This window comes from Cheilinus undulatus, linkage group 20 (assembly GCF_018320785.1).
Source record: "Cheilinus undulatus linkage group 20, ASM1832078v1, whole genome shotgun sequence".
Taxonomy (NCBI): Eukaryota; Metazoa; Chordata; class Actinopteri; order Labriformes; family Labridae; genus Cheilinus; species Cheilinus undulatus.
The window spans coordinates 16,426,155-16,442,080 of record NC_054884.1 but is presented as its reverse complement, the minus strand read 5'-3'; the positions used below and the strand labels follow the sequence as shown (position 1 = coordinate 16,442,080).

At 40.3% G+C, this 15,926-nt stretch overlaps 1 protein-coding gene across 1 annotated transcript in view; it reads right to left on the bottom strand.

Annotated features, from left to right (window-relative positions):
* Window positions 1–973: 973 nt before the first annotated feature.
* The window catches only part of nlrc3 (NLR family, CARD domain containing 3), a 34,747-nt gene continuing 19,794 nt past the window's right edge, over window positions 974–15,926 (bottom strand). The window contains exons 4-19 of the mRNA XM_041816032.1: window positions 13,592–15,338; window positions 13,425–13,511; window positions 13,123–13,206; window positions 11,142–11,225; window positions 10,954–11,037; window positions 10,795–10,878; window positions 10,538–10,621; window positions 10,299–10,382; window positions 7,308–7,391; window positions 6,500–6,583; window positions 6,077–6,160; window positions 5,722–5,805; window positions 5,437–5,520; window positions 3,247–3,330; window positions 1,496–1,579; window positions 974–1,393 (exon numbers count right to left, since the gene is read on the bottom strand). Coding sequence (XP_041671966.1) covers window positions 1,303–1,393; window positions 1,496–1,579; window positions 3,247–3,330; window positions 5,437–5,520; window positions 5,722–5,805; window positions 6,077–6,160; window positions 6,500–6,583; window positions 7,308–7,391; window positions 10,299–10,382; window positions 10,538–10,621; window positions 10,795–10,878; window positions 10,954–11,037; window positions 11,142–11,225; window positions 13,123–13,206; window positions 13,425–13,511; window positions 13,592–15,338 — 3,017 coding nt within the window. The 3' untranslated portion in view covers window positions 974–1,302. The remainder of the gene's footprint in view (window positions 1,394–1,495; window positions 1,580–3,246; window positions 3,331–5,436; window positions 5,521–5,721; window positions 5,806–6,076; window positions 6,161–6,499; window positions 6,584–7,307; window positions 7,392–10,298; window positions 10,383–10,537; window positions 10,622–10,794; window positions 10,879–10,953; window positions 11,038–11,141; window positions 11,226–13,122; window positions 13,207–13,424; window positions 13,512–13,591; window positions 15,339–15,926) is intronic.

Genomic DNA, 15,926 nt, shown 5'->3' with positions numbered 1-15,926 from the left:
CAGCTGTCATTGGGCAAGAGGCAGGGTACACCCTGAACTGGTTGCCAGTCAATCACAGGGCTGACAAATAGAGACAGACAACTAGCACGCTCACGTTCACACCTATGGCTGATTTAAAAAGGAAACAGGGGTATCCATCTGCTTTGCAAGGTTACTGTATGTAGACATGTCCTGATAATATCCGTATTGTGCAGGTCTCAGAGCTCTAAAGTACTAACTTTGCTCCATTCCCATTCTTTCCTAATGGCTGCCGCCCCCCAGTTCATTTTTCTGGCTGCAGAGAGCGACTAAGCAGATGAGCCAGATAGTAGTTTATGATTATTATTTCTAAGCATCAAGTCTGTGAGAGAGAGGAAAAGAGAGAGCCTGTGCACAGATAGAGAGGAAAAAAGAGACAAAACTTTGTTCGATCATCTGTCTTGGTGTAACTTATTTTTCCAGGGAAGCATTGGGACAACACCCTGACCCCTTTGAGAAATGCTCTCTGTTTTAATTGTGTTTTTGACACTATTGAAGAGTCACCTCAAAGAATGAAGAGAAACGAGTATACAGGCGTGTGCCCCGGACTCTGGCAAGTGCTTGATCTGACCACTTGTTGCATAATGTGATTTTTACTCACATGGTGGTAATACCATGTACTGCGGGAACGTTTTTAAAGGTTAACATGCTGTTTTCTATTTTAGCTCATTAGTTATCAGTAGTGTTGTTTAAATGACTGTAGGACTTAGCATCTGACTTTCTCTACATCTTTTGAGTTGCTGATTAGACATGAAGGAGTAAAATAATCATAGTTAGTTAAGTTCCTAAGGTTTACTGGACTTACTCCAGTAGTACAACACTGTGACATTCTTCCAGTCTTCTAGCCTAAGAAACACTAAAAGATATTCGAGTTCATAGTTGCTTTATAGTAAAATACATGTAAGCACAGCAGGATGTATGTAAGTGTGAATTGAACCACATTATGAATCAGAACCTCCATTAGATACATTTTATTTGTGGATTCCAGTTTGATTTGTGCAAAATAGAGCAAATATACAGAACAAAGTTTTAGGACAGCTCAACAAAGATGTTTCTCCTCTCTGTTGGATGAGTAGAAGTACTGTGTAATGTTGCCATCAACATGCTCTTCTAGATACTGCACTGTCAGTGGTAACTCTAAAATAAATATTAAAATAAAACTACAATGAAACGTATCCAGAGGTTATGGAATGCATTCAAGTACGAACATACAGCTATCTACTGCTCTTATTTCTGCGCTACATTATATAAAAAGTGCACCAGGAGAAGATTGTCCATCCTTAGTTAGATGTCGACCACACAGCCCGGAGCGTTGGCTCTTATGGCGTCAGATATGACCTTTGCTCCAGATTCTCCAATGCCATTTCCTTGCAAACTGCACAAACACAAGTTTAAAAAATGAAAACTTTAAAGTTGAACTTAATGAATTATGGTTTTCATGCAAGATAAAGACAAAGGTGTAGGAGAAAAAACCCACTTGATGTATGTTAGCTGGTGGTTACCCTTCAAGGCTGTTGCAATGAATATGGCTCCGTCCATACCCAGAGAGTTCTCCTGCAAGCTAACGATGCACACAAAGACAAATATATTTATTAATCATAATCAAGTAGAGGTGCTGGAAGAATCACAAGTAATAATTTCTACTACTCTAAATAAATTCAGAATGTCCAAAAATCAATATTTTTACACATCCTTAGTGCATTTTCAACAGCAGACTGTTTGAACACAGTAAACCTGCTTCTGATATTTTCCTCTGTCCACCACCTTCCCCGGTGGAGGGGTGTGTGTCACTAGTTAGCTGCGCTCAGTGTCAGTAATGTTTACATCACTCTGTCTGACACTAGCATACAGCTTACAGGGTCTATGGAGCTTGGAGTTACTCAGCTGTAAAATATTGCTAAGGCTAAAACACAAATGCACTGTAAGAGATAGTGTTAAGCCTAAGATGTGAAGGTTTAGGTCAGCCCAGTGAACTAATTGTACAATTGAGAGATAAGGCATTTAACACAGAAGGGTTGCACACTTACAAGACAACACATATCGTCAACATTTTCCTCTGCTAAGGTTAGAGTTGTAAGTGAGTGGCTTTTTTTTGCACACATTGAAGAGAACAGCTAAGGTTAATGCTAGTGAGACCAATCTTTGTTATACACTAGGGAGGCCAGGCCACGGCTGACCAGTCGTCCTAACTGACAGGACTCCTCCTTTGTTGTAGGATCCTCCTCTAAGGGTTAAAGGGAGACACCTCTCTGTGCTCGGGGGCTTTTCTTATCTGGGGGCTCGCTTTACTCTAGCTCTGCGCAGAGCGAGGGTGAAGACACACAGATGAGTGATATTTGAAACTTTATATGTAATCTTTAATAAACTTTGGGTCGATGACCATTTAAGCTGAACTAATCCTCTCTTTGTCCTTCTGTCAGTAAAAGAACAGCAATAAATGCTCACACAGTAGAGTGGTAGAGTCTTGTTTTGTGTTTAATTGTGGTGGAGAGGTTGAGTGTTATAAAGTGTCCTTATAAATATTGTAGCTAAGATATTCTGAAAACTCACCTGATGACACAAAAAAAATCTCCTGAGGGCCAACCATGGGTCCCACACAGACTTTAGAAAATGAGTGATATGGCCTACTTCAGGAACAGTTCATATGCCTGAGTTCACATCATACATTCAGCTTCACACCAAGTAAAAACAAGAACATCAGCCAACAACTGCGGCCTGACATGGGCAATAATAAATGGGTCTTTCACCTATTCAGCTCTTACTTCTTATAGAAGACTGGAGATTTGGCTAAACATTACTTTTCTAAAGCAAACCACAAGTCCAATACACAAGTATCCTGAGAGCCAACTGGACCAGGGTGTGCATAAAAATGAAAAATGTGCCATTATAGAGGGAGGCTTTCTTATTGATTTGGTTAATGACACAGCATTAGCCTTCTCCTTTTAGATCAGTGATTAAGCCATTTGGACAGATTCACAACTGGATGTATTTAAGAGGCTGAATACTCACCAAATGAAAAACTGTTAAAAGTGAAGAATCAATTTAAAATGATACAAAACACATTTATAAATTGATCCTGATTCAGTTACTTTGTTTTTTTCATAGCTTTTGCTCTCTATTTTAAAGTAGCTCAAACAGGCTGTTGAAAACAAACCAGACACATTTTTCTCTTGTTAGAAATGACAGAAACTGAAATGTTGCTGCACATGGATCATTAGCAGGGCTTACTTCAAAGACTTCAGACTTCTGTTGCTTTTTAAAGCATTTGCCAGTGCCTTGGCTCCCTCCATCCCCACAGTGTTCCCTCGTAGACTGAAACAGTGGAAAATGTGTTATTACCAAGAGTAAAACAAAAATAATTGCCACATTGTGTTAATACATTTTCAACAGTGATAATGAATATTGCCTTTACGTTTTAATGTTGTTTCAACAATAGAAAGGTGAAATCTAAAAACTGTTGCCTCGCCTGAACTAAGAAATTATTTCCTTAATGAGGCTGAACTCTTTACAACACAACAGCTTTCGATGGTAAGCCACTGGGAGAAATGGATTTTATCTACTTCTGCTTTGTTGTGGATTTCCCACCCACAATCATGTCCACAATAGAGTAATAAGGTGCATAGCACTGCTCTTGTGAAAATACAAGCTCACCGTGAAGAGCAGCTCGATCTCACCTCCCTCCTGGGGATCAAAGATCTTCCTTTTGAGGGGCAACTGACTACCATGCAGGTTTTCTCAAAAACAAACAACTTGAGCATCTCCAGCCTTGTCCACATGATATATTTCTGTTTCGTTTTGAAAATGTTTTCTGTAAACATGACATTGTTTGAATAAATGTCTTTGTAAGCATGAAACCACTGAAAGCGCTGTTGTATATTTGGTGGGCATGTAAGTGGCACTGTAATGCTTCCACAGAAATGCCCATAAAACAGAGAAGATTATGGATTGAGGGCACCCAAAACTTTCTCCGGGCTTCCCTTCTGTTTGCACTCCACAACAGATCTAAGAACACGTGCTGTATGCTGTCCTCCATGACCAGCTGTTGCTCACGGTAGTTGTAGAGGAGCAGAAGACAGAAGGCATTTGGTTGTACACATGGAGACAAAACGGTTGGCGTATAAAGGTTTGTTTACTCTGGGACCCGGTTTCAAAAAGTAGCGTTTTTGGGCTCCAAAAACGTTGGTTCCGTGTGGATAAAACGCAGTTACGATAAAATACTTTTGCAGATATTTCTAAACTTGTCTCTGTGTGGACGGCCCCTCAGTTACAAGCAGTAAAGATTGCAGCTGTATTTCACCACCCCAGTTGGGAATTTCCAGGCAAGCTTAGAACAGCCTAAATCCTTTAGGAGAGGTCCTGTGGGGGTTGGTCAATATCCATTTAAGTTAAGGCTAGGCTGGTCTCATTCAGCTTCTGTTGACTCTGTAGTAAAAGACGTCAGAGCACTTTATCCCTTGTAAGGTGTGTTAAGACCAAACAATTTTTTTGGTTGCATGACGATGTTACATAGAAAGTTAATGGCATAACACAAATTTGTGTCAGGCAATGCAACAGCCCTATTAGCAAAGATGTAGCTGTAGTATTGTGGCAGTTTAATCGGAACTGGACAACATTTCTTCATGAAAACAAGAGCAAAGAGCCACATTAAAAGCTTGTCTCGGCAGAGAGGATGATTTTCGCTCAACTCTCTTTCTCTGAGCTTCACAGAGAAACTCTGCTGTTCATATAGTATTACAACAATGCCAGCCTGTAGAGCTCAGGTTTCAACTGCAACTGTGCATACCCCGACTACCTAATTTTGTCTTGTTGCTTTGATAGGCCCTTATTGAATGTGACAGAACTTTTGTAGAATCACCTGAGAATCTTTCAAAAAGTCCTGCCCTTCCCAAACACTTCAAATGGGAAGTTTCCCAGTTGAATGTGAAATTTATCTTATGTAATGGATGCATTAAACATTGGTCAGGTGATGTATCTGCACAGACACAACAAATGAATCCACTAATGATCAACCTTAATAAATTGCAATTAATAAATAAATGCTGAAAGACCTAGTTTTAAATTTTGATACCTTATTTCTGATTAATATCACATTTAATGCCCAAAAAAGCTTTATACAAGTCAAGACACACTTTCCTTTCCTTGCCTGACCTTTGTGCTTTATTATGGGGTCTTTGTAAAGCACTTTGAAACTTGGAAAGTGCTCTAAGTACTCTAACTAAAAGCAATGTCTTCTCATGTTCATTCAGTATGAATGGATGCAATGACCCAGACACAATGGGATGCAAATTAAGTGGGAAAAAAATAGCTGTACTTATAAGAGTGAAGATTGGGCTCAACTGTTTTGAAACTGCTGCTTAGCATGTGGCTGAGTGTTCAATAACAAAGGTCAGTTTGACACAAGGTAGAGCTCAGACTCACTCCAGTGTTTGCAGGGTCTGGTTCATTGTAAGAGCATCTGCCATTGCCATGGCACCACTTGTGCCTGCTGAGACCCCCTGGAGACTAAGGAGAGAGCATATGACATGTTGAAAACATGGGACAACAATTTTTACACAACCTCAGGATACTGACCAAATCACCACTTTCATAAGGAAAAACGACATCCACATGTTCAAAAACTGAATTCTTTCTTCACTATTCACACTTCTGATGAAAAGATTAAAAAAAAGTGTATTGTTTATGAAGCATAATTGCTGGGCAGACCATAATGTCCGCAGAGAGGCATTGGTCTTCAGGGCTTCAGCTAGAAAAATGACTCCTTCATTCCCAATAGCATTCTCCTGTAGACTGCAGAAAAGAGAAAGCAACAAGCGCACACACGGAGACACAACTGTAAGTGACAATACAATACAATATTTCACTTAAGTGTTCTGCTGCTGTTAAGACCATGTCCAGCCAATACAGTTAACAGACTGTCATTTTCTCCTGGCTGTGTCAGGTTCGACTTTGTGACAGAGTACAGCTGGGGAATTGTGACAAAATCAATCCAATCACAGAGAGAATGAGTAGAAAAGATAATGTGGATTGATAACTGCAGATGTCTGAATGTTAGCCTTACTCTAAGAGCTGCATTACGGTGTTGGAGAGGAGAGCGTAAGCCAGAGCTTTTGTGGCCGAGGACTTGATGAAATTCCACTGGAGACTGAAAAGAGAAAGAGAGGCATTTGAGGACAAATGTGTTTGTATTCCATCTTTTTTTTCAGGACACATTAGTGCTAGCAGTAATTTTGCTCTCACTGTGGAGGTAGGACTAGATGTTTTCTCACAATCATTAAACCTCCATTAATTGATTTGTCCAAGCTTTGATAAAATGTTTTAATTGCATCAAAAGATGCTTCTTTTTCAGATCCTGAATCAAATCATTGACATGCCTCATTTCTTCTGTTGTTGGATAAATATTGTAATGCACAGAGGCCCTTCCAGTAAGAGCAAGGGCTGAACTTTTCCAGCTTTTAGTCCCTGTGGGTCTTCTGTTACTTACTGCAAAGATGTGAGGCCTTGATTGGACTTGATTGCTCCAGCTATAGCTTGAACCCCTTCATCATGCAACAGGTTGGCTGTGAGACTAAAAGGCAAAATAACATACTGTTGACTTGAATCAAGAATCACTCAAGGTAAAGAGGCAGCTGCTCACCTGTGTAGATGTAAGAAAGGTGATGTTTAAGACTTTCAAAGACTTTAATGTTGTAGATCAGGGGTGTCCAATTTTTTTTTTTTTGCAGTGGGCGGCATGCAAAAATGTATAAGGCTGGTGGGGCCACGTTCATATTCCTCATCTTGAGGATTGTAAAGTTAGAATAGCCAGTCTTATGATGGTTAAGATAATCTTAGTGATTGGGTAAGCTAAAATGGCTAGTTAATGGCTTAAAAAGCAAATATCCAATCATTTGAAGGACTTTAGGAGGCCAAACAGATTCCCGGGGGCCATGGCTACTACTGGCTCTGCCCTTAAAACAGCATTGTTACTGCTTGTTACTTCCATAATTCATCAGGGTGTAATAATCAAGAAATTATTATTTTTGCCAATATGTTTACCATTTACAGCGTTGTCTTTATTTAGTCACAAAAAAAACCTCAAATCGATCAATTCATCTTGTCAAAATGTTTGTTTGACATGGTGACACTACTTTGTGCTGAAACCAGTACAGTCAAGCAGAAGCTTCATCTTCAAATGTGTGTCATATTTCATTTAACTTTAGAATTTGCTGCAGGCCTATCAAAAATGGACCGCATTTGGCCCCCAAGCCGTAGTTTGGACACCCCTGGGCTAGGTTAAAGAACGGACTCACTCCAAGTCCTGCAGAGAGTGGTTCTCACGGAGGGCGAAAGCCATGTTCTTTGCTCCTTCCACTCCGATTGAGTTCTCCCTTAAACTTGATAAACAGAAAAATAAAATGAAGATGTGAAAATATTTTAAATCAACACTTCAATACCATATCAAAGGCAGGGAAGTTTCATCTTTGTGTGATACTTCATATTTGCCTTGTTCTTATTTGTACCCTCCAGCTCTACCTGAGCTTCACAGCTAAGTTAATGGACTGCTAGCTGAGAATGAAATTGTTTCAGATGATGTAACGCTGCTTTCTGGACTCTGGAGACACCTAAATGGACTACAACCACCGCCGATGTCAGCGGTTTTGGATGAGACCCTGTCCAGGTTGGTGGGACAACTCTGAAAATGAAATGGTCATTTCAGGGGAGTAGTGAGAAACTTTCACATGTCAAGGACCCTGCTGTCATCCGTGAGTGAGCAGCTTTGCCACACAGTAAAGGACAGACTGCTGTTAACATTACAGCACATAAAAATGTGCTTTTGTGTTTTCAGATGGACAAAGGTATTTTTGAGCACATACTGGTGTGGATGAGACTATTTTAGAAATACTACCCTATGTCCCTTGGTTTGTACTCCCAATGCCATTGTTAGCAAAAGTGATAACTGAAGTCCCAACCTCTCTTGATTTTGTTTGATCACTTAGGGATGACTGACAACAGGACAGTGCAACTAAAAAAAACAGCTGACAATAGGCTAATTCACAGAGCTGTTTCAAGGGGTGACTAACCTTGCAAAGCAGATGGATTGGCCAGATTCTATGTCTGTCATCAGGCATATCCATCTTGCCAAGCACCAGTCTGAAACAATTGTGCCAGGTCTGAGAAAAGACCGGACTAATCAGTGCCATTTGAGAAAAATGAGGTGGTAGCTATGGGTTTAGTTATGCTCAATTACAAAATAAAGAGCAAAGAACAGCACTGTAAGCTTCTCATGATGGAAAGGATGTTTTCGTTCTTCTGCCGATCTGCTTCAGCATGGGTTTGCGATAGTTACATGCAGAGTTTAGCTGTACTGTAAACTAACAGTGGCTGTAGCCAATGTAGCAATTAGCTTGGACGTAGCTATAGCAGCAGGACAGTGCCACATCTCTTTATTAAAACAAGAGCAAAGAGCCAAACTGACAGCTCCTCTTGGCAGAGATTATTTTGCACCTCTTCTGATCGGCTTTGGCATGAGTTTATCCATCAACAAACTCCACAGTTCATAAACTAAGCCAAGGTTATTACCGGAGCTGCATATGTCTCATTTTGTCATATTGCTATGATTGTGTCAGTGTATTTTCTGGCAGTTTCAATTCCTGGTTGAAATCAGCCCCAGATATTGAGAGAAATTCCTGTTATGCTGTTTTCTCACTTTTGACAGACATTTTTAGAGAAACAGCTTTTTTCCTGTTTTTTCATTTCTGCAAAAAAATAATTAAAAAGACTAAAAAAAGCCGTCCCCCCCCCCCATTTTTTTTAATTTCACCTACAAAAATGAAAAAACAGGAAAAACATATTTGTAAAGATTTGACTCATTTTTGTTTGTTTCAAAGTTATTTTGTTTTCTTGTTTAAATGGAATACTATAGAACAAGGAAATCATGTGGCCTAATGGAAAAGGTCATCCTTTGAAAGTAAAAGCCCTGGTGTCAAAATTTTAGTCTACGTAGCCTTCCACTGTGTTTTATAGTATAATAATAGGTCTATTTGTTCCATACAATGTATTAAAAGTCACGTCAATGGTTTAGGTACTGGTGATTCAATGGACTATATTAATATTGGGGTATGAATAAATAAGCCTGCCCATGTACACAGCTGGAGTCAAATTTTCAATTCATGATTTTATTTTTTGGTGGTCATGTTTATTGTTGTGTGTACAAAATAAATAAATAAATGATCAGAGAAAAAAAAAATAGAAAACAAAGGGCAGAGTGTATATACCGTCAAACACAATGGATGGCTATTTTTTTATTTTTGGCATGGAGGCTTTTATTTTGAAATGTTCACCTGCCCTACTGGGGACCATGACTTCCTTTTCCTCAAGTCTTTTATAAAGTTAAAAAAAAAATCAAAAAACAAACAAACAAACAAACAAAAAAAAAAAAAAAAAAAACAAAAACTGGAATTGACAACAACAAAAATTGGACCCCTTTTTAAAGCCTTTATTTGTTTTTCCATTTTTTTGACTAAACAGGAAAACTGAACATTCTACCTTTTCTTCATCATTTTTCTTCAGAATGAATAAAACAAAAACAAAAAAAGAGAAAATGATTGATTTTTCAATTTTTTGGGTCAAAAATGCAAAGATGGACTAACAGGGTTTTTCTCATTTCTGGGGCCCATTTCAACCACAAAATACACTGACCCAGACCCTCCCAAGAAATTTTTGAAAAGTCCTGACCTTCTAAAAAGCTTTGTATGGGAGGTTTCCCAGATGAATGTGAGATATATCCATGCAATGAATATTTGAAAACAGTCTATCTGGTATGTCAGGTTAGAGGTAAACTTCTGTTTTTAGAAATGCCAGCCTATGTGCTGACTAGGCCTTGGTTTGTATTCCAACTGCAGTTGATAACTGAAGTCCCACCTCATCTTGATTTTGATTGATCAGGAAGAACTGACAACAGGACAGTGCAACTAAAAAACAGCTGATAATGGGCTCATTCACAGTGCATCGGATATCAATATAGAATCCTACACAGTATCAGTCTTGAGGTGTAACTATGGCATCACAACTTGTACCATAGCTCCTGGCTAAAGGGTGATCCGTAAGTCTAGTTGAGGGCAACTTCATGGCAAACCTTTGGCAGTTTGCTGATTGGCTGTAGTGTAACAAAATGCCAGTCTGTCACTATTGCCCTATACTAGGGAGACTTTTATCATAGACATTTTGGTGCAGGTAGACTCGATGGCTTGTGTTTTTACTGGAAAGCTACCTGATGAAAGCAAAAGAAACTTGTAACTTACTTCAAAGAGAGAAGACCACGATTTGACCTCAGTGCCTTGGTTAAGGCTGTCATCCCCCGGTTGCTGATTGAGTTGCTCTGTAATCTGCCAAAAAGTAAGCATGCAACTGTTATGACATTAAAGACAACCATGATAATTTAGTCATTGTCTTCATACATGTTAATAGCCTATAATGTTGAGTAAAATACATGGGCAAATGAAATGCAGATAATGAGGAGAGGCATGTGAATGGTACTAACTGGAGTGAGAGCAAGGTGTGGTTGACTGTCAGAGCCTCAGCCAGAGCAATGGTTCCTTTGTCCCCAAGCTGGTTACTACAAAGACTGTAGAGAAGAAGAACAACAGAAAGGCCACTGAAATTTAAAAAAAAAAACCTCAGGTTGTGACCCAATCACATAATCTTGTAAATGAGGATAAGCCGTAGTAAGTTTACGAGAGAGCTTCACGAGCAGCAGGACAAAAATACTTATGCCAGTAAGTACTCATGTAAGAGTACATTAGCTTTGTGAGTGTCAAGTTTGTCTTCAGTGCATCAGCAATCCTCTTGGCTCCTCCTGCTCCAATCCTATTCTTCTGCAAACTGCATGGTGACAAAAGCATCCATTACACTTTGTCTGAAAACGTGCCAACACGTGAGTGAAATAACAATACTCACTTAAGAGACACAAGTTTGCGGTTGCACTGCAGGACTTCTGCAAGCGCCTGAGCACCTTCCTCCTCAATGGCATTGTTCTGGAAGCTGATTATAGGTTGTGAAAATTTTGCAGTTACACCAACTGTGAGGGATACGCTGGCACACTCTTGTATCATTATGCACTTAAGTCATATGTAAATGACACTTACTTGATTGATACCAGAGCTTGGTTCATTTTCAGAGCCTCAGCCAGGAATTTTGCACCTTTGGAGCCGATGTTGTTGTTCCGGAGACTAAAATATGGGAAGATATTAAGAAGAGGAACAGTAATGAAGAATCTCCTCGGACGGTCTGGGTATTATAATGATGATGGGAGTGATATATGAGCAAAGACCATGAGATTTAGGGTTTTTTGTGACTATATGTGACAAAACTTGTATGTATGGAAATGTTTGAATGCAATTCAGTGAAGTACATTTTCAGATCTACACATCATCCGTTTCTCAGAAATAATCAAAAATCTGAGAACTGATTGTAAACTAGGAGAATGAGAATTAGCTATATACGCAAAAAGGAATTTGACTCTGGTTTGCTTTGCTCTCAGTGTTCATCCAAAGAACAGTATGGTTGACGACTGCTTTATATCTATGAGCTTTTATACATCACATATTCTTTGTGTAGCCTCTGGCCTCTGATATATATTACATGACAGAAATCAAAGAAGACTTGGAAAGCACTTAAGCATGAAAAGCCAGCACAGAAGAAAACACTCCAGTCTTCTAGAAAAAGAAAATGCAACAACAATATCTGCCAAGATATTTTTTCTCTCTGAGATTTCAATTTGGTCAATAATATTGCTGTAATATGTGCATCACTGTGTTCTTATAGCATGTATATGTTGGCAGGGGCGACACCAGGGATTTTGGGCCCCATGAAAAGAAATCTTACTGGGGCCCCCCACAGCCGGCCATGAGGCCAGCGGAAAATTTTGATTGACAGGGGCCCAGAGATGCCCCTGTCAATCATGGGCCCCCAGAGTCCTTCTCCTTATTCTCCCCTTTAGGCGCCCCTGTTTGTTGGATATCACTTGCTAATGAGCAGCATTGCTGTCTACACTGCATCTGTTAAAAGTGTTTTCTCTCTGCCCTGTAAATCTCAGTTTCCCTTTTTAAAAAAAACATGAAGTCTGGTGCTTTTATTTTGATGGAGAAGAAACAGGGTGTGTGTTTGACAGTGGTGAGCTGAATAGCTTTGCAACAGCCAGTCAGAACACAAGATGTAAATCACAGATAAGGATATTATGGATACACAACTGTCTTCCCTTTGAAAAGAAAGCTAAAAAGCTCTGTGAGTAAAGTAAAAGAAAATCTCTTTGCACCTTCTCTACCAGCATCACTGCAAACAATGGCCGTGTCTTATTGTCTTATTTGTATATAACTGCCTTACAAGAAAGTTTATGAATAAAAACCACTCCCTTCTTGCCATCTACCCATTTTTTCAGTACGTGTGTAAAATGTGTGCATAGATTTGTCAGATATCAATCATAAGCCCTGATCAGATTAAATCAAAATCGTATTGTGGCAGTTTTTGCGATATGGGAAAATGTTTTATGGTGCAAAGAATAGAAAATGTTTTGTGATGACAAAGGTCATTTACAGCCCTAGTACCTAGACACCAGAATAACATCCCTGATCTTGTGAAATGTTTTTTACCTCATATTCCATCATCAATGCAGGTTGGCTGAATTTGTGTATGCTTATTGTTAATGAGGTAGCAGAGAATCATTTTAGAGTGCAGCAATACAGGATAATATTGATAGCAAATAGCTGCAGAACAATGGCTTAAGAAGCTTAATCTTTAACATGAGATGTCATTACTAAGTTCATTTAGTGGAGGGACACTACTGGATGCATTCCTCTTATGCATGGATGCTAATTATATACAGATTTTTTTAAAAAAGGAAAAAAAAAATCATTGGCAAATATACTTAGGTGACTATGAATATGCCTACAGAGTATCACCTATATGTGGAAAGCACTTTTCTTTTACATTTTACTTTTCCCAAGTCTAATCAAGGATGTTAATGGGGATATTATAACCACTGTGTAGTGTTACACACCTGTCAGAGTAGACCCAACAAATCAAGCTTAATTTAGCTGTTAAGATTCAAAGGTAACACATAATTCTCACTTGAGTGACGTCAGTGTCCGGTTCACCAGGAGAGCTCGGCTCAAGGCTTTGGCTCCTTTCGTGCTGATAGCATTCTCTGCCAGACTGTTGAGGTACATAAAAAAAAGGTTGAAACTATTTCTATTTTCACCACTTCACCAATCTCAAAGCACATGACAATCTTTGAGTGTCACTGTAATCAACAGGACTGGAGTTTAATTAGAACTTTTGTAATTAACGTGAGCAATCAGACCAGTTCAGGGTTATTAGACAGTTTTTCATATGAGGCTCTGCTAAGTAAAAAAAAACAAAACAAAACGAACCTTATTTTCTGAATGTGACAGTCCTTGGCACTCAGAAGGCTTCCCAGAAGTTCCATGACATCATCTTTGAAGTTATTATTCTCTAACCTGTTAAGTAGAGAATATATAAGTTCTTTCAATCAGTCTTTTTCTGAGTTTTAGTGACCAAAGAGGTTTTTGAAGCTGACCTGAGATGGCTGCAGTACAGAAGCTGCGGGAGCAAACACTTCACTGTGGAGTATGTCAGCGAGCCTGTCAAGTTGGTCTGTTCGCTGCACTCTGGCGACACATGCAGGAGGTAGCCCAGCACAACACAGTGAGGCCTTGATAATTTCACTGCCAGACTGCCAAGCCGTAAGTCCTCCTCTACACTCCGCAGCAGCTCTGTATGTTGCAACTCCTGCAGACAATAAGCCAGGTTGACTGCACGCAAGGACACGACAGAACCCCCACTGTCCAAGAGACCTTGTAAAAACCCCGCAACCCAACTTTTCTGATTGCTGTCGTCTTTCCCAATAGCTAGAAGTCCAGCTAGAGGTTTTAGTACCCCTGAAGACAGCAGACCTGTCAGGAAGCGCACAAACACATCTAAGTGGCCATCTTCAACTTGCTGTGAATGCTGAAAGGCACTCCTAAAATGGTTCTGAAAACCGATCTTCGGCCAAGACATGGTGCTCTCTGAGAACAAATCAAAGATGGCCCGCTTTGAGGAGACATGGTAGAAAGTAGCTGCAACAAACTCCTGCAAAGTCATGTGAGTGAACCTGAATGTTGTGGATATGACCGACTCTTCTCGCACAAGAACTCCAACACCAAGACTGCACTGAGTTAACAGAAGATCTATCCCATAAGCTCTGAGGTCCTGCTCACTGAAAGTGTACTTGTGTTTGAGGAGACCATAAAATGCGAGCCGTCCGAGGTTGCTTAGCAGTTTACGATTGTTACCATGAAGCTGCTCCATTTTTATTGGCTCCCTTCCTCTTGGTTCACCAACCTCTGCCTTCATGGAACAAAAGTGAGCAAACAGCTCTGTGCAAGTTCGAGGTAGGCTCTCTTGTGCCCCACTCTGCATGATGTATGTCAGAGTATCAGCCACTATCCAGCAAATCCCTGGAATGTAGCACATCACCATCAAGATCTTGTGGGACTCCAAATGTGCCCATATTTTACTGGCATATTCCCTCTCAGAGAAGTGATGGTTTAGAAAGAGCTGAATATCCTTCTGACTGAATCCTGGTATCTCAGTCACTCTGTCAACCAAACCTCCAGGGATGAGGGAGGCGACTCTTGGCCTGGATGTCACCCACACTGCAACATCAGGGAGCAGATTCCCCCGAATGATATTTGTGACAAGGTCATCAATGGACACCTCTTTCTTTGGGTCATTACAGGAAGCTGCATCAGAGAAATTTAAGGTGCAGCGGAACTCGTCCAAACCATCTAGTATGAGCAGAGTGCGACAGGAGCTGCTCAGAACCAGACTGGGGTCTGTTAAATGAGGAAAGGCCAGTTTCACCAGCCTCTCTGCAGAGAGTTTCTCCAATGAGTTCAGCTCAGAAAAGGTGAAAGGCAAGACGAAACTTATATCTGTACAGAAGCCCCCCTGGCACCACTGTCTGATGAAGTGTCGGACCAAAGTAGTCTTGCCGATGCCGGCAACGCCAACTGTGACTGAGACTCTGGGAGGTAAACTGACACGGGTCAGGGGCTCCAAGAGTTTGGCCAGCCCCAACTGTCTTAGGTGGTTTCTTTTTCTTCCTCGAGTCACTCCCACCTGCATTAAGTCGTGTTCCTTTTGCTGGAGGTCAGAAAGACCATCGACTAGAAGTAACGTTCTTGAGGAGATGTTCAGTTTTGAGCAGCTGAACGAATCTCTGTCTCTGTGCTGTTCGAATCGTCTTAACAGTACGTCTTTGTGCTCCTTCACCATGGAATCTGCAGAACAAGAAAATGTACAGAGATTAAAGTCCTTGAAATAAACAGTCAAGTTTTAAAAATGACAGATATTCAAGCTATCTGAGCTCTCCATCAGGAGATGAACAAGGCCCCAATTTTGGTCGATGAGACTGCAACATATAGCTAAGAAGAGACAGGGTTCAAAACATAATCCATTAAAGGCTTACTGTGTGACTTTCAGAGCAGATTTTCAGACCAAAATAAACCCTCATTCCAGACATGCCTCCCCCTTCCCCAAAACCTCCCCCCTTCCAATGCAGATTACATTCACGTTCCTGTGAGGCAGTGAGGGCAGCAGATGAGTGCTTGACATCTGAAAAAATTATTCCTCAGTAAACTTTCTGTCACAATGTGCATCTTAAAATTAATTTGATTGGTATTGTATTGTATTGTAATTCCTTTTGAGGCCTTAAGGCAGGTATACACTGTGCGATTTTCGTCTGATTCAGCCACGAATTTTGAGTCCAACAACTCACTTTGAAGTCAGGCTGACTTTCAATCGGATCAGGCATCATTTGTCATGCTGTGTACAGGGGGGTATGACGGCCGACCGTGGTCCGATTACGG